General features: G+C 39.5%; 1 protein-coding gene across 4 annotated transcripts in view; it reads left to right on the forward strand.

Moving 5' to 3' along the window:
- Window positions 1–21,533: 21,533 nt before the first annotated feature.
- The window catches only part of LOC126469450 (hyccin), a 168,348-nt gene continuing 164,293 nt past the window's right edge, over window positions 21,534–25,588 (forward strand). Inside the window, exons 1-2 of one of the 4 annotated variants that reach the window (XM_050096636.1) lie at window positions 21,534–21,679; window positions 22,110–22,265. In XM_050096636.1, coding sequence (XP_049952593.1) covers window positions 22,119–22,265 — 147 coding nt within the window. In that variant the 5' untranslated portion in view covers window positions 21,534–21,679; window positions 22,110–22,118. Of the gene's footprint in view, window positions 21,812–22,109; window positions 22,274–25,588 lie in introns of those variants that run through there. The other 3 variants (XM_050096634.1, XM_050096635.1, XM_050096637.1) reach the window with 3 other exon arrangements.

Raw genomic sequence — 25,588 nt, forward strand, 5'->3', positions numbered from 1 at the left:
GTATCTTGCATACGTCGAACAGATTGAGGCACTATACATTATAATACTTGCGCAGTGTTTATTGCCTGCACATCTACCTACAATTTGGAGAACAGCCATGCAAATGGGCCATGAATGTTGCAACCACAGAAGAAAAAACTGAAATGATCCTAGTTTATGGAGAATGTTAGGAGAAATGTTGAGGCTGCTGTAGCCTTGTATGCCGAGCATTTTCCATTACTGGAGTGTAGAAAATCCCCACTGGTCACCGAAAGTTGACTATCAACGTCCCTGGTCAATTAACATGTGGTGTGACATCATGGGGAACAAACTCATTTATCAACAGCATTTGAATGGCCACAAATATTGACGTTTTTTGGCACAGGAACTACCTGTACCACTGTTGAATGTTGCCCTGGTCGTTCAACAACGTATGTGGTTTCAGCATGACAGTTGCCCAGTGCATTACACAACTGAAGCACAGGAGTATTTACACTGATCAGTGGATTGGCCAAGATGGCCCTTTTAATTGCACTGCTAAGCTGCCGGATTTTTTTTTTTCTTTTTTTTCTTTTTTTTTGTGGGGATATTTAAAAGACAATGTGTAGCAGCAAGTGCCAACAAGCCATGAAGACATAATCAGTCGTACCTGAAATGCCTGTGCTGATATTACCACAGATATGCTTTTGTTCTGTGTATGATCATTTGAAAAGTGGATCACTATGTGTTTTGAAGTTAATGGTACTATGTTTTAATAGTTATTCTAAATGGAAAACTAGAGTAGTGTTCACCTCAAGCCAAGGCCACAGTGGCATGTTCGAGATGTCAGAGGAATACAGTGTTGCGGATGGAGTTTCCAATTAAAAGTTGTTAAATACTGGCCCGTCCTACCCTGGCAGCATGGAGGTGGGGTCCTACATGCCAACGGATAGTCAAAGACCATTATGTATTATGTTATAAATTACAATTATGAGGGCTATCCACAAAGAACATTACATTTTGGAATTAAAAATAAATAAAGTATGGCAGTTATAAGAGTCGAGGGACATGAAAGGGAAGCAGTGGTTGGGAAGGGAGTAAGACAGGGTTGTAGTCTCTCCCCGATGTTGTTCAATCTGTATATTGAGCAAGCAGTAAAGGAAACAAAAGAAAAATTCGGAGTAGGTATTAAAATTCATGGAGAAGAAATAAAAACTTTGAGGTTCGCCGATGACATTGTAATTCTGTCAGAGACAGCAAAGGATTTGGAAGAGCAGTTGAATGGAATGGACAGTGTCTTGAAAGGAGGATATAAGATGAACATCAACAAAAGCAAAACAAGGATAATGGAATGTAGTCTAATTAAGTTGGGTGATGCTGAGGGAATTAGATTAGGAAATGAGGCACTTAAAGTAGTAAAGGAGTTTTGCTATTTAGGGAGCAAAATAACTGATGATGGTCGAAGTAGAGAGGATATAAAATGTAGGCTGGCAATGGCAAGGAAAGCGTTTCTGAAGAAGAGAAATTTGTTAACATCCAGTATTGATTTAAGTGTCAGGAAGTCATTTCTGAAAGTATTCGTATGGAGTGTAGCCATGTATGGAAGTGAAACATGGACGATAAATAGTTTGGACAAGAAGAGAATAGAAGCTTTCGAAATGTGGTGCTACAGAAGAATGCTGAAGATTAGATGGGTAGATCACATAACTAATGAGGAAGAATTGAATAGGATTGGGGAGAAGAGAAGTTTGTGGCACAACTTGACCAGAAGAAGGGATCGGTTGGTAGGACATGTTCTGAGGCATCAAGGGATCACCAATTTAGTATTGGAGGGCAGCGTGGAGGGTAAAAATCGTAGAGGGAGACCAAGAGATGAATACACTAAGCAGATTCAGAAGGATGTAGGTTGCAGTAGGTACTGGGAGATGAAAAAGCTTGCACAGGATAGAGTAGCATGGAGAGCTGCATCAAACCAGTCTCAGGACTGAAGACCACAACAACAACAACAACAACAACAACAATATACAGATGAAAGCCACACTTAAATACTACTTTTCTACATAGTTGCCATTTAAATTAAGGCACTTATCGTGGCGATGGACGAGCTTGGAAATTCTTTCATCATAAAATTCGGCCGCCTGCGCCTTCAACCACGTGGTTACCTCTTCTTTTGGGACAGAAAAGGTGTGATTTTTGTGGATTTCTGGAAAGAGGCACTACAATAAACTCTCAAAGGTATTGCCAAACTCTGCACAACCTCAGAAGAGGAATGCAAAAAAAAAACAAGCGCAGGGGAAAGTTGGGCTCAAAGATCTTGCTGATTCACGACAACGCCCGGACCCACACGGCAAAAGCCACTCGTGAAGTTCTCGAATCTTTTAAGTGGGAGTTGTTTCCTCATCCCCCGTACAGTCCCGACCTGGCACCGAGCGACTTCCACTTATTCCCAGCAATGAAGAAGTAGTTGGCTATGCAGCGTTTTGATGATGACGCACAGCTTCAAGTAGAGGTAACCACGTGGTTGAAGGTGCAGGCGGCCGAATTTTATGACGAAGGAATTTCCAAGCTCGTCCATCGCTATGATAAGTGCCTTAATTTAAATGGCAACTATGTAGAAAAGTAGTATTTAAGTGTGGCTTTCATCTGTATATAATAAAAAAAATTTCCAATACTTTATTTATTTTTAATTCCAAAACGTAATGTACTTTGTGGATAGCCCTCGTATGCACCCATTTCTACCCGTCTGATTACAGTGCCATCTGTGGCAAAATGAAGAAAATGCTTCAGACAAAATGTTTGTATATTTTGCCATAGAATTGTAGTCTACAGTAAAACATGGGAGTTCCCATTGAAGATTTCAAAGAAGTTGCACCCACCACCCATGCGTAGGTTGGCGGGGAGGTGAGAGATTGAGTGTGGTATCATTCCCATGTTAAACAAATTGGAATTATAATTTGTTTCATTTGGTGTGTAGCTTTCGAGGTATTCAATGTCTTCAGTTAAAGGGAACACCCTGTATATGAATGCAAACTGTTACAGAGTCCTCCAGTGGGGGGTTAGAGTGCAACACTTACTGGAGTACAGTGCAACAAGCATGTTGCCATAACTTATATTATTCAACACCATCAGAAAACTGGCTAGGTATAAATTAATACTTGGTTGGCCCACCGACTGCAGTCAGTTTTTGGCCTCACCATTCAGCCTCCTCCATCTTCTTCCATACAGTTTTGATGTGAAATCACTGCTAACATAACTGAGACTGAAAAATACCCAATATGATATGTAAAGTTGTGGAAGGGGTTACATCTACAGAAAAAAATATTTTTTATGTATCTGAAAATGAAGGTGTCAGTGGTATACCTGTCCTTGTTCCCAGTCACAGAGAACAGGGCCAGGTGTCATTAATGCCACACATAGTAATGCAGAATTTCAAACAGCAAATAAAAATCTTAAGTTTGGTTCCTGAAATGGAAAATTAATGAAACAATACATACAAAATTTCTAGGCAACTGGATGGACTATCAGTTAAGAGGGAATCAGAAAATTGGCCAGCTGCTCAAGATAAATAGCTCTGTTTTCTTTGCACTGATAGCCATTTTGCACTTTGTTGACAGACAAATAATACTGTTGTCATATTTTGCATATTTCTGTTCTATAAACTCCTGTGGTATAATCTTCTGGTGGTATGCTGCAGACGTTGAAAAAGTTTTCAAACTTCAAAATCGAACACTGAGTTTAAAATAAAGGGTGTTTACAAATGAATATCAGGGTTTTAACGCTTTATAATATTTATCAAATTCAGCTTACAGTTATAAATGACATGTCAAATGAAAGAGCAACCCAAACAGTTGTGTTTGGCACCAGTGAGGCACCACCTCACTGACATAGCGAAGTACATGATTGGTTGAACTTCACTGTATCCAAGTGCTAGATGGGCCACAAGGGGCCCAATGACAGGGCTTGCTTTGCATGGCTTCCACGTTCACCCGACCGGACGCCATGTGATTTTTTCCTTTGGGGCTTCATCAAGGATCGTTTGTACGTGTCTCCACTAACAGCAGACCTCCCTGAACTAAGAAACTGGATTGAAGCAGCTATTGCTATAATCACTGAAGACACACTTATCAATGTTTGGGAAGAACACAGCTATAGACTTGATGTGTGCCGTGTGGCAAATGGTGCTCACATTGAACATTTATAAGGTTCTTGGTAAAACTGTTTGAGTTGCTATTTCATTTGACATATCATTTATAACTATAAGTTTAATATAATAAATATTATAAAGTGTTAAAACCCTGATATTCATTTATAATCACTCTGTATATACAGAAACAGGATGTTGGTATAATTATTGATTAGGAGTCATCTTGGTGCAAAGTTGTGTTACCCAAGTTGGCACAAAGGGATTTTTATGTATGTTTGGAGTATTTAGCATATCCACCATAGAATGCCAAAAAATTACACACTGTTAAGAATCAGGGAATGACTTTGGGATGTTTAGGCTATCTACCGTGAAACGTAAATTTGTTGATATCACTGCACTTTATTCGCTATTTATACATTATTCTTCGGACCACAAAAACATGGCACATCACGCACACACAAAGCAGCAATGAACTCGAAACATCACCATTGAAAAAATATATCATTTCACTTTTAGTCCTCTATGGTCAATTATTAACTATTGTCCATTACACGTATACGATGACCCTATGTCATTAGGTATGTTACTAACCCCCCCCCCCCCCCCCCCCACACACACACACTATACCAGTTATTAGGGTTTCTTCCTGTTCCATTCACATATGGAGCATGAGAAGAATTGTTTGAATGCCTCTGTGTGTGCAGTAATTATTCTAATCTTATCCTCGTGATACCTATGTGATTGATAATTAGGGAGTTGTATGGTGCTGTCATTTAAAGCCAGTTCTTGAAACTCATTAATAGACTTCCTTAGTTTACATTTGTCTTCGAGTCTTCCAGTTCAATTCCTTCAGTATCTCTGTGACAGTCTCCCACAGGTCAAACAAACCTGTGACTATTCATGTTACCTTCTCTATATACATTCAATATCCCCTGCTACTCATATTTAGTATGGGTCCCACACAACTGAGCAATATTCTAGAACTGGTTGCACAAGTGATTTGTTAGCAATCTCCTTTGTACTCTGATAGCACTTTCCCAGTATTCTATCAGTAAACCGAAGTCCACCATCAGCTTTACCCACAACTGAGTCTGATCATTACATTTTAGATCCCTACAAAGTGTCATACCTATGTATTTGTATGAATTGGCTGATTCCAATAGTGGCTCATTGATATTATAGTCACATGATACTATGTTTTTTCGTTTTGTGAAGTGCACAATTTTACACTTTTGAATATTTAAAGCAAGTTGCCAATTTTTATACCACTTTGAAATCATATCAAGATATGACTGAATATTTCTGCAGTGTCTTTCAGGTAGTTCTTCATTATAGATAAGTTTGAGGTGACTATTAATATTGTCTGCAACATCATTGACAAGCAGCATGAACAGGAAGGGTCCCAACACACTTCCCTGGGGCACACCTGAAGTTACTTCTACATCTGATGATGAGTCTCCATCCAAGATAACATGCAGTGGCCTCCCTATCAAGAAGTCCCCAATCCAGTTACAAATTTCACTTGATACCCCACATGATCATACTTCTGAGAATAAGCTTAGGTGTGGTATTGGGCCAAATTGTTTTTGGAAATCAAGAAATACTGCATCTACCTCAGTATTTCAATATGCCGTGTGAGAAAAGTGTGGGTTGAGTTTCAGATGAGCAATGTTTATGGAGGTCATTCTGTTCAAGATAACTCACTACATTTGAGCTAAGAATATGTTCTAAGATTATACAATAAATCCATGTCAAGAATATTGGACAGTAGTTTTAGTTTTGTGGATCACTCCTGCTACCCTTCTTGTAGATGAGTGAGATCTGTGCTTTCCCCAAGAAATTGGGCATGGTATTTTGTTTCATGGATCTACAATACATTGTAGTGGCTAGCTCAGTTGCAAATTCAGTACAGAATGTGATATGGATTCCGTTGGGGCCTGGAGCTTTGTTAAATTTAACGATTTCAGTTGTTTCTCAACACCAGTAACATTAATGTTTATTTCATTCATCTTGTAAGTGGTACAAGGATTAAGTAGGGGCAGTTCTCTTGGGTTTTCCTTTGTAAAGGAACATTTGAAAATGGAGTCAAGCATTTCAGCTTTTGCTTTGCTACCCTCATTTTCAGTTCCTATTTCATTCGCTAGGGACTTGGTACTAACTTTGATGCGACAGACAGTACATACCAGACCAGAATTTCTTTGAGCTCTGTAAAACATCATTTGACATTATTTTGCTATGGTAGTCACTGGAGATGATGCATATTGCTCTCTTGACAGCCAAACGTGTTTCATTCAGCATATCTCTATCTCTAGCTCTACGCTTTGTTTTACACATATTCTGCAGTAAACTCTTTTTCTTTAGAAGTTTCTTTATAGTGACTGTATACCTCGAAGGGTCCCTGTTCCATTTGGTATATACACTGGCCAAAACATTATGACCACCTGCATAATAGCTTGTTTGTCCGTCTTTGTAACGAAATACATCACTAATCCTGCGTATCAGGGATCCGACACTTTGTGGGTAGGTTTGTGGAGGTATGTGGCATTAGATGTATACGCACAGATCATGTAACTCTCGTAAATAATGGGCCATTGACCTGCATATGAGGTGATGGCACCTGATAGTGACCCAGATCGGTTCCGTAGGATTTACATCAAGCGAATTTCGTCGCCAAGTCATCAATTCACTATATCGCTACCACCAGCCTGCATTCGTGGTACACTGCATGTTTCGAGCTGCCGTTCACCTCAATGATGTGTTTGTAGAGATGGCCAGCGGCCTAGTGTAGCAAAAATATGATTCATCCAAAGAGCAGACACATATCCATTCATCGACAGTTGAATCCCAGTGTTCCTGTGCCCACTGCAATCATAACTGATGATTTTGTCAAGTCAACATAGGAACGCAGGGGTGATCTGCTGCTGAGTTCCATGTTCAACAATGTGCGATGAACGATCTGCTCCGAAATAATTGTGTGTGCAACAGCATTGTGCTTTTTCAGCAGAGACGTCACAGATCACCATCTATCCTCCTTCGAAGAGCAGACAAGCGTCTGAACCCCATGTTCTGTGAAGAGTTGTGGACTTCCAACTAATTAACGCCTAGTGGTAATTTCACTGTCCTACCTCTATCCGCAGATGTCCTCAGCTCGTGGTCTAGTGGCCAGCATTGCTGCCTCTGGATCAAGGGGTCCTGGGTTTGATTCCTGGCTGGGTTGGGGATTTTCAATGCCCAGGGACTGGGTGTTTGTGTTGTCCTCATAACCACCACCACCACCACCATCATTTGTGACAGTGACTACACTGGATTGTGTAACAATTGGGTTATGTAAACATTTGGACATTGTACAGGCGCTGATGACTGTGCAGTTGAGTGCCTCACAAACCAATCATCATCATCATCATCTATGTGTAGATGCTTGTGATAGGAGCACGTGAACATCCGACCAGCTATGCCATTTTTGAGGTAGTCTTTCACAGGCTCTATATAATGAAAAAGTTTTTGTGTGAAGTAATCAAACAATGAAGTAAAAGCTCAGAAAACATGAGAAGATGAAATCCACTACAACAAAAAATGCAAGTGCTGTGAGAATAGGTTCACTATCACATGGGATATGCTGTTGTTAAGGAAAAGAAAACTAATGGGATTTACAACAAGAATAGCTAGATTTTAATAATTACTGTCAAGTCTTACTACTTAACTCGTTCTTTAAAGAACCAAAAAATCACTACTTCTCTCATTCTTTAAAGTACTGAAAAATATGATGTACACAAGAACCCTCACGACCCACTCTCGAAATAGTATACTTAATCACTCCCAATTCGTATATTTTTTTAACCCATAAATAACATTTAAATGACAGAGTTTGGTGTTTTCTTTCACTTGGCAAAAGCACGATTGTGAAATTCGTAGTAATGTCCTAGAGAAGCTAACCTTTTATGGTATCAGAGGTATTGCTGTTAACTGTTTTTCATCTTGTCTACCTAAAAGCAGGCAGAGTGTAGCAAGGGACTGTTCACACTGAAATACCATCTTCGGAAAGGGGAATAATCACTACAGGATGTAGTGCTCCACATCGCTCTCGAAGAGTGATGAGCATCCTTGCGTATTCTTCAAGCCATGTTTCCTCAGGCATTAATTTCCTACACGTCCATATCTCCACACACATAAGGCAGCTTACATGTGGAAACACCCAATTTGCAAATTGTCATGCTAACTTACACTTAAGTTACGAAAGTTGAAAAGCGTTCCACTTTTGTGCACAATGTTGGTTCCCCTGCCATCACCTATGAACAGCAACTACAGGTAGGTTGATCTGCTGTCATTCTATTCTGGTTTGTTGGCCAACTCAGATCTAGAATCGCTTGCGTATGTATGTACAAAATTAGCTTAATGCCAAAATAATACACTTAATCTTCAACTAAGTGAGTAAATACTTTCAAAAGCGGCAAAATGTATACTTAAACAGTGTGACAGAAATCAGTCTGCCATTCAACACCTAATAGTACTCACTAATTTGTAACAGAGTAAGGAACAAAATTGGATTTAAAAGTACTGCAACTGACAGGTTGAGGTTAATGTTACTCCAGAACAGAAAGTACCATAACGGCAATTTCATTTCAGTATAATAATGATAATTGTTTGATTTAGTCTTTGAGTGTACATACTACTGTGTAATGAAAATTTGTTTGTGCTTTAGAGGTTCAAAATTACTCATGACCCTTATTAAAACCCTATTTAAACATAAGGGATTGTACTGCAACTGACAGGTTTAAAATTACTCATGACCCTTATTAAAACCCTATTTAAACATAAGGGATTGTACTGGCGCTGTCACTGAGTAATGACTGTTCTGCAAAATAGTACAATGTTCGATTGCAAAATTAAGAAGCGTATCGGTAAAATAAACGTATATTAACAGAACCTGTGACCTATCAGAACCTTGGCTAATTCTTAAAAAAAAAAAAAAAAAAAAAAAAATATACTCTTGGGACAAAAACCCTACTTTCCCATGTACCTCCAGTGTATTGCAGAAAACATCAAAATTTGGTAGTGCTCTTAAGAGTGCAATATTAGATAGCTGTGACTTCAGTTGACAAGGTCACTTGTAATTTAACCTTCTGTCGGGCGTGGTGTATCAAATTGATCACACCGTTTATTCACGTGATCATTTATTAAATTCTGTTCACAAAACATAAGTGCCAAATATATTTAAAGAAAGACAAAGACGACATACGAGCACAACTGCAGTAGAAATATTCATCATTCAGATTTCTTATCGTCAATGTTGGGTTTTAGTAACAAATGATAAAAACGTCGCTTTTTCGAATGGTTCAAATGGCTCTGAGCACTATGGGACTTAACATCTATGGTCATCAGTCCCCTAGAACTTAGAACTACTTAAACCTAACTAACCTAAGGACATCACACAACACCCAGTCATCACCCCGCCGGGAATCGAACCTGGGCGCGGGAAGCGAGAACGCTACCGCACGACCATGAGGTGCAGATGTCGCTTTTTTTGCTTCTTTATTATATTTCACTAATAAAACACATTGGAAATGACAATTATCTTTACAGAAAGGCTATTATGACACCGGAGCAGAACAACAATGATATTACAACTCATGCATTTGTTTCATCGTCACTTTTTGACTGTGGTAACAAATGCGAAATTTTTCCGCATTCAGAGCAAAAAGGTTCAATGTGTATCAAACAGGCTTCTGACACATTTTGCAACAATATTTTGTCAGTCTTTTTTTTGTTTCTGTGCAGGTATTAACACGTTTTCCTCTTGATCCCAGTCCCTTGTTCTTCGTTTCTGCTTGTGTCTTCTGCTTCTTCTTCACACGTTGGCCTATATTGTTGTAGCCGCAGTTGAAGATCTCTGTGACTTCCTGAGGCGTCCAAGCGTCTACGAACCAAGTGAGGTAGAACTAACGCATGCGAGAGTTGCTTCAGGAATCCTTTTATTCGGATTAAATTCTCGTTGTTGCCATAGTAAATTACTTGTGAATTGATTCCACTCATATTGATCATTGCAAAAAATATGACCATGGGCCAACGGCACACATTTCTTGCTACGTTGTATGAAGCGGTCAACTTATCTGTAGTGTCGACTCCACCTTTGGTGCTATTGTAAAATGTTACAATGGATAGCTTCTGTTTATCTCCAGTGTCAGCATCTACTGAATTATCTTCAAACAAACTTGATCCCAAAATAACACACTTCCCCTTTTTAGGAACTTAGGAAACTAGAGTACAGCCTTTATTGAAGCCAAAAAGTGAACTATGGACAGCCCTGCCTTTATTGGTAGCAAACTCCAGAAGAATCTGAAGCTTATTTTTCTTCTTAGCTCTTCTATCAAACCAATACTAGTAAACCAATTGTCTGCTGTCACATTTCGACCTGACTGATAAATTGGTTCACATAGTCGCAGAACAAAATCTGAAGGTTTATTGCTAACGTGGTACAATCCTTCTGGCTGCAGCCCAGCGTATATTTCCAGATTATAGAGATAAAATACTCGGGAATCCACAAGAGCATATATCTTAATTCCATATTTGTTTGGTTTGCTAGGTATGTATTGGCGAAAACTGCACCTTTCACGGAATCCTTCAAGTTTCTCATCTACTGTAACATTTTCTTCGAGGGTGTAGGATTTCTGGCAATTCTGTACAAACAGAGAAAATATTTCCCGAATCGCTGTTATCGTGTCTAATTTTATCCTTTCATCGTGAGTCACACGATTTTCAAATCTAAGGCACCACATGATGAATTTGAAACGTTTTATGTTCATAAAATTTTCCAATTCCATCCCCATCACTTCCCCACAGATCTTCTAAGCTTTGTCTGTTACTTTTGTTAACACCAGCCAAAAACAGAAGACCAATGAAAGCTTTTAATTCAATAATATCTATAGGTTTTACGTCTTTCTCTCGCTGAAAAGAAGCTTTGATGCTCTCAGTATACTGATTGGTATACAGAACTATAATCGACAAAATGTCGTAATCTATGAGGCAATTCCAACATTCCAAAGGCGTTCTCAATGCTTTCGCTGCACCTACAGGACCAGGTAACTTTCGAATAATATTGTGGGCCCCGAAATGTACTCTGTGCGATGGTGGAACTTTATTCCATTTTGTCTGTTTGTCCCTTCCAGTATAATAATGCTGGCTTTCTTCAAGTACTTCCTCGTCATTTTCACTGTCGTTTTCCTCTGTTTCTGAATCTTCCTGCCGAACTTCAACTGCGTCAGCGCAATCTGTGTCTGCTTCATCTTCAAAATCCTCTTGAACTTCATCACTATCCTCTTCAAACAACATTTTTTGTATTTCTGCAACATGATTTGGGTCTAGGAGGTTGTACGTCTTACTGTAGCTTGCCATGATCTGAAATAAAGAAATAATTTCGTTATATATGATTGAAATAACTCAAGGCTTGATGAAAAAATATTATAAGAAAACTTTGGGGGTGTGAAAACATCCTTATACTAACGATTTCGACACAATTCGCAGCTTCTGCATTGGATAAATGGGACATGCTTTCCGCGGAAGAATTCTCATTGACAACATTCTCCACGCAATCAGTAGCTTCTGCAGAGAGCAAATCAAGCACGGATTCCAGGACAGAACGCTAAAAACAAAAATATGGAACTGTATTACAACATTGCTTAGACCTATGTAGCCCATTTGTGTCCATACGAAATAAATTCACAAAAGTCAAAACCACACACATAGCAAGGAAATTAATTAGCTACCTCAAATGGAGAAGCATCGTTGCCATTCAAAATCCTAACATGTCGTCGTGGCTGTTTATTTGGTGGCATCAAATGTGTCGGAAAGCGAAAAATTGATGGCACTGCTTCGGGTCTGAGACGTTTCTTACACGTTCCAGGGCTCACTACGTAATCATCTTGCCGGAAAAAGGTTTCCGCAAAGAAAACTGCAAGACGTAGGTTTAAAATCTTTCCGCTTCACGGAAGTAATCCACTTCTTTAGCAGCTCTGGGTGCTTTAGAGGAAACCTGTTCAAAAACATCGAATTAGCAAACGCACTAAGTCTGTATTGTTGTCGTATTGTATCGGTAGTCCTATTACCTGTGAAATGGTAAGTCACTTTCCTTACTCCATCGCTTCGTACAATTGAAAGCGGAACAAGAAATCACCATTTCGATAATCCTTAATTCCTTATACACCGTACAGACCGAGAGAAACTTCTTGGCAAATTCAAATATGGCGTGCAATACAGACGACAGTAATCAGCTGGTAGAGCCATCTATCGGTAGGTCCGGTAGTTGAGCATCCCTCATTTCGCTAGCTTTAGACGCCTGTACAAGCGTTCGGAAAAGGCTAGCTACTAGCGAGTAGGCGTCAGTGCTGCCACTCGTTGACAAATAATTTACAGTAAACTCCGAGGTGTATCAATTTGAACAGCTGCGCCCGATGGAAGGTTAATGTGAGGTGGCACAGCATCTTACATATCTTACATACGTACATTAGACTTTTATACAGAGCCAGAAATGTGACTCAAAACGATTACAAAAGTGATTTTACTCATTTGAAAGTGATTTTCGAGTGCGATATGCCCTTTTCCATGTTCAGTATACATGGGTCCGTTTTTTCTTTGTCAACATGATTATAATCTCTTTGGCTATAAGCTGCACGACTCCCTTGCGAAAAACTTCAGTTGTCACCATCACAGAACAAGAAAAAAGAGAAACGCAACTCCCGTGTTAAAAGTGGGAAAAACAGACCGACAGCAGCGCCTCAAGTGGTATGGAGATGAACTACAATATGAAAACATTGCGGGTTGCATCCCCCCCCCCCCCCCCCACGCTTTCCTAGTTTACTTACGTTGTGGGTTTTTATTTTTCTTTTAACTCTATTACCTTATTTTTCTGGGCGTGCTATGTAATTATTTTGGCTGGCATCACAAAATAATTGAAACACAGCTATAGCAAGCACACTGTACTACAGCAGAGAGAAACCTATTCAGTAATATTTTCAGTCTATTTTTGACGTTTGCGTCTGACAGACAAGAATACATGATAGGAGCAGCGACTGTCAGGCGCAAATGTCAAAAAATAGACTTTTAAATTGACATGCTTATATTGTTTATATATGAACATGTAAAAGCTCCAGCATGTTTTATGGTTGATAAGAACTAGATGCAACACTTGAAACTGAGAGTAAGTCGAAACAAGCTTGTAGTGTAAATAATTGAAGCAAAGGAAAAATAACATTGTAGCAGCTAAACTGGACTACAAATATTCCTAAATAATGTCATAATTTTTACGTCATACAAGCTGCTGGATCAATGGAGAAAAAAGCCTATTATTAAGAAAATAAGCAGCAGTTAAAGAGGTTCAATTAAGAAATATTTATCACAGTATTAATTAATGAAGAATTCTAAAATTTGTTACAACTATGTTTCAGAAGTTTAAGCTCTGAGTAACTGCCCAGCAAACTTGCACTATTGACCATTAATTTCTTAAAAAGGTTCCTACATCTTACTACTTTAAATGCTTCAACACAAAAAAGAAAACATCAATAACAAGTACCAAAAGCAGGAAAGGTGGATAAAAACAGTAAAACGAAAACACTGAAATGAAAACAAAACTTACTTTTTATTTCTCAAGCACACAAGAATAGTTGCCATAGCACCACTAGTGCTTGGTAGGCCCAATTCACTATTAACAACAGTGTCACCTGATTCACTACCGATTTTGGCAATTTCACAAGGAACACCTGTCACATGTTTTGGAAACACCCCTGTTTAGCCTATGCCTACTTTTATTCATAAAATCTTCTTCGAAAAAATAATCTTCACAAACAAAATAAGAAGCACAGTTCACATCTGGTGACAGTTTACAAACACTCTTCCACTTTAGAAGCAACTCTTGAAGTTGTTTTGGAAGCCTGTAGAAATGCTTGTTGCAATTTTCCTCCACTGAACCCACGTAATAGGAAGATGAACAGCCAGGGAACTTGCAGGAGTATTTCAACGTCAATCTGTTGTGTTGAAAATTCTGAAAAAACCTAAAAGTCTTCATAAAATAAAACTACTACAGACATATCAAAGTTATATAAATAAACAAATGAAAACCACACTGCTTAATTCACGATAGAAGAGAATACATTTCATTTATAAGCTACGAGATTATTTAATGAAAAATTAAATGTCTTACCTTACAATTAATTGTGGACACTTTTCAGTAGGAAATCTCTTCAATTCCACGGCGAACTTTATGAATTTAAAGTAAAAAATCTGTTTATAATGAAGATGAGTAGTATGTAAACATGATACAAATACAAAGACGACTGTAACTGAGGACCACAGACTTCAGTGCAGAGCAAGACGATGGAATATTTCAAAACAACCATCATTGGAGTTTAGACAGCTCTCATTGGTCAATTCCAGCTTCGTTTGACCCCTAGCGCCTCTAGTGGTCTGGAATGGAACTACATGGCTTGTTGCCTCTTCGCCCATACAGTTTTCACCCCCGTGGTCGCCATCTTAAAAGTAGCGTAAATAGCGTTTCCAACCAAGTTGTGTGGAATCACTAACGTGTTTGTAAGGGTAATGGTGGGTGGGATACACAGGTAGGAAAATCCTGCCCATGGTAACCCAGCTTTGCTGATGAATGATAATCACAAATGAAAGAAACGATAAAATAAATTATTATGTCGGAGAGCACAACTACTGCACGGATTTATTACTTATTTTCATACGGAGAACAAGCATAAGCGCCCACTCATGTTTGCTAGATGTGATGGCAATCACAGTAACTTCGTTAGCTGAAGTACCTGGGCAGCCAAGATATATATACACCTAATGAATGGTATGTGTATGTTGAAGCATTGTATGGTCAAAAGAATTAAAGAAGGCAAAAATAATGATTTTTATTGGTAAAATAAATGAATGTAACTATCATTTTGATCAGTCTTTCTGAACTATCAACTCTGATTCTGAACACGTTAGTAGTCTTGAAGACTGAGGTATTTGTTATTTATGAAGATGACTGTAAAGGTTTTGAAGAATACATGGAAAATATATACGAGAAGTGTCGGTATTTCTATTGAAGAAAAGTCCGTTTTAACATGAACTTACTTTCTTGTAGTAGAGATCTACACACTCCATGTTAGGTGCTTCTTCTTCCGACGCTGCAAAACTTATTCTTCGTGACTGTGTTGGTAATGTAATTTTCATTTACCGGACTTCTTCTCCATTTGCAGGCAGCAGGAGGTGACAGGACCTTTTCATGGTGAGCGGAATAAAATAAAAAGGCCACATATTTTTGCACTGAGAAAAGCTATTATTCAGATATCGTGAATGCTGCTACACTCATCTCATATCAAAACACGTCCTCTCTCCACCAGAACTCAAGACATAAGGTGACAAAAAATTGAATGAGGTCTTTATCATTTGTTCTCGCCTTCCAGCATAGCAAAATAAATCTTTTGTGGGAGCTTACAGCGGTTATCCTCGGCTTTTACTATGTACCAATACGTCATGCACAGCCATTGTGGTGACCTGAGTGTAGTGAGAGGCCGTGTGGACTCCACAGTGCTGGGCAAAGTAGCACACCACAGACATTAACTGTCATGGTCTGTAAAGGCTGTTGGCTAACCATAGGCCTTCAGACAGCATTATAGTGTGTGAGATCAGCAGCCAGGGCACAAACTACTGGCCACAAGTCAGCACTGACTGGGGACAACAGAGAAAGGCTTAGTTGCCTCATTTTGTCTTATACTGAAGTCAGTCTTAACTCTTAAAAGTGTTTCCCTTGGACCCAACAGCCCATCATTAAAAATGCGCCCTACAATACACATAAAGCAGTAATGCTTATACAAGATCAAATCTTGTGCAAGCATTACTATTTTATATGGATATAAGAGTACCAGTTATGGCTGTTGCACGTGTGTGTACTGGAGGAAATGTATTTTAATGTTTACAACAACGGCTGTGGTATGAGAATGGAAAATGTAGTCCAAAACTAGTCACCAAAAATAAAAATTTTGAATGCTACTCTGACAAAAACTGAAAACAAATAAAATTTAGTGATCCAAGCTGCTTGTCTTCGCTCAAATATTATGTTGGAACTTCAATTCAAATTTCGTTGAATACGAGTATAATGACGATTAAGAAATGCAACATGAGATCAAACTGTATCAAACTCACATGAGATGGATCACACACCTCCTTTACATCATTATTTCATATTAAATATGAGTAACCTCGCTATGTGAGCTCAGACAGGACTGCATTGAGTGGCCACTGGTTTTCAGCAGTGCAAGATTTAAAACCGCTATAGCAATTTATTACGCCATTGTATCATTGTTATTTTCATACTGTCGTTGGCACTGGCTAATCTCTCAGATGAACTATCTGTTCCAGAGTTGGGAAGTTGCTGGAAGCAGATATGTTGAAGCCTATGAAATTCCTTTTTGTAGTGTTGATAACTCATTTGATAGGGTATGACAGTATTTCATAGTCAGTAAGGTAGCAGAAGGCTTCTCGCGGATGAAGATGACGTCTGTGTCCTTCTGGCGAAGGTACTGCCACCAGCACATCTCGAATGTAGTTGAAAAAAGGTCTAGGCCTCTTAGTATCTCATCATCAAGCAACGTTGGGCAGCCTGTAAAACAGGCAAGAAGATGCAAACAGTCCAAACAGTATTGTGGTAGTCGTCTGTGTGTATTCTCCAGAGCCATTAGGAAGTGACTGTAGGCTGTCACCAAGTCCAGTGTGGAAAATAAAGTATAATTGGAAGCTAACGAGTGAATCTCCTGTATGTCATACTGAATAACAGGCAGGAATCCCTAGAGCATACAGTGCCCTATAATTAATGTGCAGGCGCCAAACGACTGGCTTCTTTGCCAACAAGTACATTCGCAATGCCTACGTGCTTTCCAACAGTCATGGTGTGCCTGCCTGAGCCATTTCATCGAATTCCTTCTTAGCAACCTGGGGCTTGTTAGGACCAAGGCACCATAGTCGAGAGATGACAGGTGGGCTGGTTCCAGTCTGTATATGGTGCATTGATGAGTGGCATGGGGAGTTCAGGGCACCCACCTGGATACGTCGTCAACCACTTCAGAACCTGCTAACAGCCAGAGCTGAGGTAGCTCCTTCTTGTCCAGCAGGCTGTTGCAACTGTTGGGTGTGTGTGGCTAATAGTAACTATACAATCTCGTTTTGCTCTTTTAATGGACGTTTCCTAATCTGACCTGTCGCTTGAAGGGCACTTCATCTATCTGTGCCATGGCTTGACCATGTCTTGTTGCATCCTGTGTTATGCCTATGACAGCTAAATGGCTCTTGACATGTCTGAACTATAGGGCTGGGCAGTCAATCTAGAGTAGCACTGCTCTGAAGGCCATACAATGCAATTCTACCTCTGCATCCCATAAAAAAGGCAGCTGCAGCTACCCAGCCTGACCACTGCTGGCGACTTATCTAACATCTAGCGAAGTGCTTTATTGTTTACTTTGTTGCAGCCAAGGATATTGTACAGTAAAAATTTTAATTTGTTAGTGTTCTAGTGATATCTGCTGCTGCTCTTGGTATTTCTTTTGTGAGGTGCTATCTTCTTTTGGTGCAGTCACTCTTTGTCCTGGAGGAATTCTTGCTGCTGGTACAGAAACTGCTGCTGTTCTTGTATCTGGTGGTTCTGCAGCTGGTCCTGATGTAACTGTTATAGTTGCTGTGCTTTCAGCTACTTCAGTTTCACATCTGTCAATAGCAGGCAGCCATTCTTCATGTCTCATGGATAATCGGTATTAATGTCCGGGGTGTAGTCAATACGTCTGTGGATTGTCAATACTCACACCTGAAGGACGACCAGTGCTACATCTCACAGACTGTTTGCACATTACAGTTGGTACTCGAATGTTTTGGGTTCCCAGTACCCAGATATGGCAGACAGTCAGTACTCACATCTTGTGGATAGTTGGTGCCCATGTCTTGCAAGTATTCGGTACTCATGTCTCATAGATTGTCGGTATTTGCATATTGAGTATCGTTGGTGCTCGTGTGTCGTGGGTTGATGCAACTTGTGAGTCAGAAATTGTCAGTATTCATTGCTCACAGATCATCGATAACTGTGTATAACGCATTGTCATCACTTGCATCTTGCAAATTGTTGGTACTTATATCTCATAGATTGTCGATCTTCACAGCTTGCAGATTGTTGGTTTTCATATCTTGTTGATTGTTGCTATTCATGCCACATGGATATAAGTAGAGTTAAGAAATAATGGACTCCACAATATGGGACCAGCCAGCACTGTTGCTAAGTCACCTACATTCTAGGTTTGGAAAAATGAACAAATCATTTTTTTATCCATGACATTACAGTTCACTTACCTTGTGTTAAAAAAAAAAGGCACACTCTGCATGTTTAACAAGTTTCCCCTACTCCTCTGACACTTGATGTGATGTGAGAGCTAGGGGTTGCGGCCCTCTCCAACACATGAGGCCACTCCACGGTTCAGTGCTTGTTTAAATAAAGACAAAAAATATTCCAATCCTATTCCTACTGCATAGTGTTTTAAACTCAGAGTAAATCAGCTACAAACTTAGAGCGACAATTGTTTAAAGTGTGACATTAGGGAATTACCAACCAGAATAGGATTCCAAACATAGAAAACATGTGCTTTGGTAACCATGCAAACAGGTCCAATATCCTGGAGTCCTACACCTTAGCTTCTGACATCATAACCGTGTAGGCTAGTGGCCAGTATCCTAGGGCCTGCTGTCTTGGATTTAAGTGACCTGACATAGGCCAGTGTCCTGCGATCAGCCATTTTGCATTTAGATGTCATAGGGCTGAGAAAAATCTGACAGTCATGGAATCTGGGCTAGTACCAGGGTCTGCTATATTGTATTCTATACTTGACTTAAGATACCTAATTCCACCAATAGAATAACTGCGGACCTTGGATTATTTTTAAATTTTCCACTATTTTACACTTAGTACTAGCATCCTACTTCCAGGGTAGTGTCATAGAAGTGGGGAAAATGCCTGGTTATTTCCAATTTCCCATCACTTTTTATGTTTAAACCACTTTATATATTGCAAAATTGGACTACATATGACATCATTGGAGGAAGGTAGGGAGAAATCTAGCAACAATACAGGCTTGACCAAAGCTGTCTTAGCCCTTTTACTATGGATTTTAGGTATGCATGCCTTGTGCTTTCTAAGTGTCCATTATTGCATTAAAATCGCCACTTGTGGGATGTAAAAATGCATAGATATATAGGTCACAGATTTATTTGTGTAACTATACATGGTAGCAGTTACAACCAATTTCCAGTTGGCCACCAGATAGGTGCAGAATGGCCTTCATATTGCAGGTGGTCCAGTGTGGTACTAGATACATCAGTGCGCTGATGTTAAGGATTTCTCAGTGTGGAAGTGTGGAGCTCCGAGCTGCCACATAAATTGAGCTGCCACAAACTGAATATCCAAGGATTTACTTGGCCCCTTAAATGCTTGCTTGTCAAAGGTCTGTGTGAGTTTTAGTAGGGTGCGATTTCTTGCAATTAACACGTTTTGTGATAGATTACGCCAGTACTCGGTTCTGTTTTAAGTTCTGCCTCGATGGCGATTTTCAATTTTGTTCTCATAGTTTAGGAACATGGTATGTACAGTTAGTGGTCACATTTCCGAAGTTAATGTTCGACATTTGCTTGAAGTGCAAGCTTCTCAGTTGACTGGCGTTGTAGATAAGTTTCCTGAAGTTCTTTCTGATTGTTAGCGAGTCGCCAGCAAAATTAGATATCTTATTAGGATCGCAGATCAGAACTTCGTGCATCAGACACCTTACTGGGTATCTCCTCCAAAAATCTTTCAACTACGTAAGATTATTGATCAGTTACTCACGACTGAGGTTATATACAGCCGCAATATTTATATATATACTTAAACCGATTGGTGAAGGATTGGTTCACATGGACCAAGGTTTTCATTGTTTTAGATTTGAATCACGCCTACTATCAGATTCCACTCACAGAAGATTGCAAACCTATTGTGATGTTTTGTATGTAGTGTAATTTTTTTGAAGTTAATAGAAGCCCTTTTGGTTTGGCCATGGGCATGGCCATTTAGACATGCCTCTTGGGTTTTGTCCTGGAGGATTTTAAAATTAAATTTAACTTAAATTTAAATTTTTTGACAACTATTGGACGATGTTGTTGTGTACAACACCAGTCTTGACGAAAACCTCCACCACCTTGAACAAGTTTTAGAGCTGTTGAGGGAGGCTGACCTGACTGTGAACACTTCTAAGGTGACTCTGGCCAGAGGGGACATTTCCTTTTTGGGACATGTTGTTTCACAGATAGGAATAGCCATAGATCAGAGGCAGTCTAAGGCAGTCCATCAGTTTTCAGTGCCATACAATGAAAAGGCCATTGCTCAGTTCGTTGGCATGGAATATCTTGGAACAGTGCCTTCGGGGACACAGTTGTTATTACACATCTTTTACTTCACAGTATACTTCTTTTACTTCTTAGTATAAGATGTTCATATTAAGAGTGATTTCGAGGTGAGCTCTAGAACTCACTACCAAAATAGTACAAGAAAAACTTCCCAGTTATCCTATGTATCACTGATGCAAAAGTTGCTGGTAGATTTCGGGCAGGAAATTGAAAATCTCGGCTTACAAACAAACTCAGCTATAGCTTAATCACCATATATACAACTTCTAAGAATGTACTGTGTCTTATTAAACACCTCTAAAACTGTAAAAATATAATCTGTAACTTGTCAGAATTGATGAGGCACAGTACTTACTCACCTTCATGAAATCAACCTTTAGGTCAGCGCTCATGTGTGTTGGATATGATTTCAGTCAATGGTTGTTTCGAAACTGCAGTGGCAAATTCTAAATTCTTGTAGTTACTATTCTCAGGAATCTTAAAGCTACCGTCAGTCGCTCATGTGGAGAAACTAGCCTCCCATACAAGTTGTTTTCGTGTTATACTGAGAGTTTTGAGTGTCAAAAGATAATTATATCTTTCTAAAACCATTCTTAACTAATTACGCCAGTCGTCGAGATCTCTGTGATACTCGTGAAGAAAATTGTTTTTGCTTAAGCAGCTGCTATGAAGACCATTTTCATCCATCTTTTGTTTCTGGCACTTTTTTTTTTTTTTTCGACACAAGTTGTGAACAGAGACCGTAATATAATTTCCTCTATTTCTGAAGAATTGAAATAAACTGAGAGATTGCAGGCGAGCAATAAACTGGAACTTGTTTCGTTGAATGTACCATATTTGCAGCGATTTATTGCATGCACAACATCTGCACACATATCTGCGTAGCCAATCGTTGCGTGTGGAAGGTCTTTAAAAGTAGGATATGGGTCGCCCAGATTCTGACTGGAATACGTTCGACCACAGCTGACCCAGAGATTTTAACTATAACTCGTGAATTGCGTAAATCTTTGGCGAACCTGACATTTCAATGTTGGAAGATGTGCGATGTGTGTTGGGAAGGATTCGTAAACCATGATTAGTATTATTTTGGTTCGAAGTAATGTTTCGTGATAATAAGTAAAATAAAATGTGAGAAAAGATTTAGAAATTGCTTTAGATTGTTAGAGTAAATGTATATTTAATGTTGCTGAGATGGTTGCAAATATTCAGTTTCGCCGGATGTTAGACTGTTGTAAAATGAATGAAACTATCAAATAAAGAGTGAGTTTGATTGAACATTAATAGTGTTAAGGAATTTGCCCTTTCTGCAATTCCGTACCCATTACCTCACGGACTTCATCGCAGAATGTTGCCTGACTTCTTTTTTAATACAGTTATGAACGAATGTTGTTGTATGAGAGGTGTGCTAGATCTGCTTCTTTTGATTTTGTCATTACTGTTGAATTTCTAAACACAGCTGGTACAGCTGTTTGAATATTAAGAATTTGACCATCAGATAGGTGTGTTCTTAATTTGTGTGTGATACTAGAGACTTCAGTTTTTTGTTATTATTTTGAAGGGGAGAGCTATGGCAGAGACTGTGCGAGAATGGCTGCAAGATTGTGCAGGTCAGGAACCTGACCAGCTTCATAGTTTTGCCGTTTCACTGGAACATAACCACAGTCTCATTGCAGCATTGCATTCCGTCTTGGAGGAACGAGGCCGGTTCGCAGATGTATGTATGTGCGTCGCTTTGATGTATTTACAAAAGCTTCTTAATGTTGTTCGTTGCATCCCTAATAAATATGTACTATTTAAGATATCAGTATGCGAGGAATTATTTTATATTTCATAAAATGATAGTACATAATCTGTAAATATGAGTATCATTTGGAATTTGTAATACAGAAGATTATTTGATAAAACCAATGCCATTATTTTTTGTTTAGTAATCATGCTAGTAAAAAACCTGTGCTGTTCACTATACTACTAAAATTTCAAAAAATTCCACTGATCTTATTTCAACTTAACCACCACCTTTAATTGTACAAGGGTGTACTGTATAACAAGACATATAACACTTTCCGAATTTACTGCTGAGTCGTTTTCAGTATCTACCATGACAATTTGGAATGGAGTCAATCATATGATTCCAGAATAAAGAATAAGTTGGGTTGTTGCCTGGTTGAGGATGCATCCTGCTTGTGCTTAGATTTGTAGTAGATGCAGCGTTACTAGTTTGTGCAGTCCAAAGTGAAGAAAATTGTTAATGTTTTAACAAAAAAGGAGGTAGTGAAAACATGGGCAAAAGAAACTAGAAAAGAATAAATTAAGTAAAAAAATTCCATTATTATGGCACAAATGGATGGGTTTGGACAACTAATGAACTTTGATGTGGAGGTAGTGAAAGCCTCGGTGAAATGCTTTATGTAGTCTTAATTTGCTCTCCCTCAGTATACTAGGAGAATTGTTACATTGCGTATGCAGTGCACAATGCGAGTATTTATATTCTCTGAATTATTATGTCATATGCTATGTAGATGATGATTGGAATATTGTTTGTATGTTCACATTGTGGATTTAGATATATAAAGCATTTATTCAGTGTGAGTGCTCTTAGATCATGTTCATTAGTGGACCTGTTTTTTATACAAATTAGTGTTAAGTGAATATGCTGTAGCATAACTCAGTCTCGAGGAGGTTGGAAGGTGGCAGTTTGCTGATGAGTAGTGAAAGCCAAAAAGTCATAAAAATCTGTTAATACAGTGTGCTTTGCATAGTTACATGTATATCTCCTGTTTTGCCACTGTGGTCTGATATTTTCAAGTTTTTAATATAGTTGAAGGCATTAATAACAAGCACATCAGTTGTCAGTAGTTCCATAGGTGTTTAATCTGTGCCACATTAATGGCATTAGTGTATATTGTTACTTCATTTATAATACAAATTGTGACTTTTTCCATTCAATCAGTACAAGGAACGTCAGGAACAAGCTGGAAGTGGATAAAAGCGTATTAAATTTCATAGCTTTGGTTTTTTTTTGTGGGAATCTTGTGTGCTGATTGACCAACGCAAGCCAATTGTGATCTTCCTGTTAGACCCTGCCTGAAAAGCAGAAGCATTGAGTTGGTGATAGGCACACACAAAAGAAAGAAAACTTGCTAGCTTTCGGAGTTATCCTTTTGGTGAGCTAGAGTGAAATACCAACATATGTACACATGCCTATACCACTACCTGCTGCCAGTTAAATTAATAGTATTTTTCATCAGGTGGGTTAGTTGTGGTGTGAATAATGTCAGGTGGGGTGGGTAGAGGGAGAGGGATTTGGTGCGGACAGGGTGGTTCGCAATCTGCAGTTGTTTGCTGTGGTGTACAGTGAGGTGTCGAGGTTGAGTGACAGTAGGAAGATACAACTTGACTTGGACAAAATTTCTAATTGGTGTGATGAATGGCAGCTAGCACTAAATGTGGAAAAATGTAAGTTAATGCGGATGGGTAGGAAGAACAAATCTGTAATGTTCGGATACAGTTTTAGTCGTGCCGGGACTGACACAGACAAGTCATTTAAATATCTGAGTAACATTACAAGGCATTATGAAATGGAACGAGCATGTGAGATCTGTGGTAAGGAAGGCGAATGTGAGAACTGCGCTAGGGAAGGTGAATGGTCAACTTTAGTTTATTGGGAGACTTTTAGGAAAGTGTGGTTCACATAGTACTGCTTGAATATTTGGGATCGTACCAGGTCGGATTGAAGGAAGACATTGAAGCCATTCAGAGGTGGACTGTTAGATTTGTTGCCGGTAGGTTTGAACAACATGTAACTGTTACAGAAATGCTTCAGGACTTCAAAATGGAATAACTTGAGGGAAGACAATGTTGTTTTCAAGGAACATTGTTGAATAAATTTAAAGAACTGCTGTTTGAAGTTGACAGCTGAATAATTCTGCTGCCACCAACATACATTGCACATTAGGGCTCTATTGCGAGTGGAACAAGGAAGGGAATGACTAGTAGTGGTACATGGTACCCACTGCCACACAGCATACGATGACTTGCAGAGTGCCTATGTACATGTGGACTGGGGGAGAGGCGGGGGGGGGGGGGGTGGCTAGTGGTTTGGAGAGAGGCAGCCAGTTGGCCTGCTAGGAATGCGGGAGGGAGAAGTCACAGCTATATACCCTGGCACATATTTAGCAGCTGGTGGGAAGTAATACATGCTGAATGTGACAGGGATATGATACCTTCCCTAGCCACATGGATTATATTCCTGTGGTCCTGTGGCAGGCTAAGGTGCAAGACTTGCCAGCCCTCTCACCCAGCACCTCTTACTCCAGACCTGTCACAGGCTTATTCTATAATATTAGAGGCCAGGTCACCTGTGAGAGCAGCCATGTCATATACTGAGTCTGCTGCAAACACTGCAGAGCCTTTTATGTTGGTATTACCACAAATTAATTGTTGATAAGGATGAATGGCCACTGCCAAACTATTGTCAAGAACAAAGTTGACCACCTGGTAGGCACAACATGCTGCAGAAACATTATTCTCAGTTCCATCGGCTGCTTCACAACCCAAGCCATGTGGGTCCTTCCCTCCACCACCAGCTTCTCTGAACTATGCTGATAGGCATTATCCTTACAACATATATGCGGCTCCCACAGCCATCCTGGCCTAAATCTCTGGTAATCCACTGTCCCGCACCCTCCACCCATCACTTTCCCCTTCCTCTGTCCTGTCACCCCTCTCAGTTCATGTCCTCATGTCACCTTCAGCATGTGTTGCTTCCCACAGGCTGCTACAACTGCCACACCTCACTCCTGCATTTCTGGCTTGCAAAATAGCTGCCTCCCTCCAAGCTACTAGCCACCCAATCCGAGGCCCCTCTCCCTGCCACCTGCTTCCCTCTACCCACCGATCTTGACACTGCCCCCATTGGAGAAAAAGGTGTTAGTCTAGCTGTCACCATGTAGGAGCATAGGTGTGATAGGTTTTCTGTGTGTGTGTGTGTGTGTGTGTGTGTGTGTGTGTGTGTGTGTGTGTGTGTGTGTGTGTTGT

Source organism: Schistocerca serialis, chromosome 1, assembly GCF_023864345.2.
Source record: "Schistocerca serialis cubense isolate TAMUIC-IGC-003099 chromosome 1, iqSchSeri2.2, whole genome shotgun sequence".
Taxonomy (NCBI): domain Eukaryota; kingdom Metazoa; phylum Arthropoda; class Insecta; order Orthoptera; family Acrididae; genus Schistocerca; species Schistocerca serialis.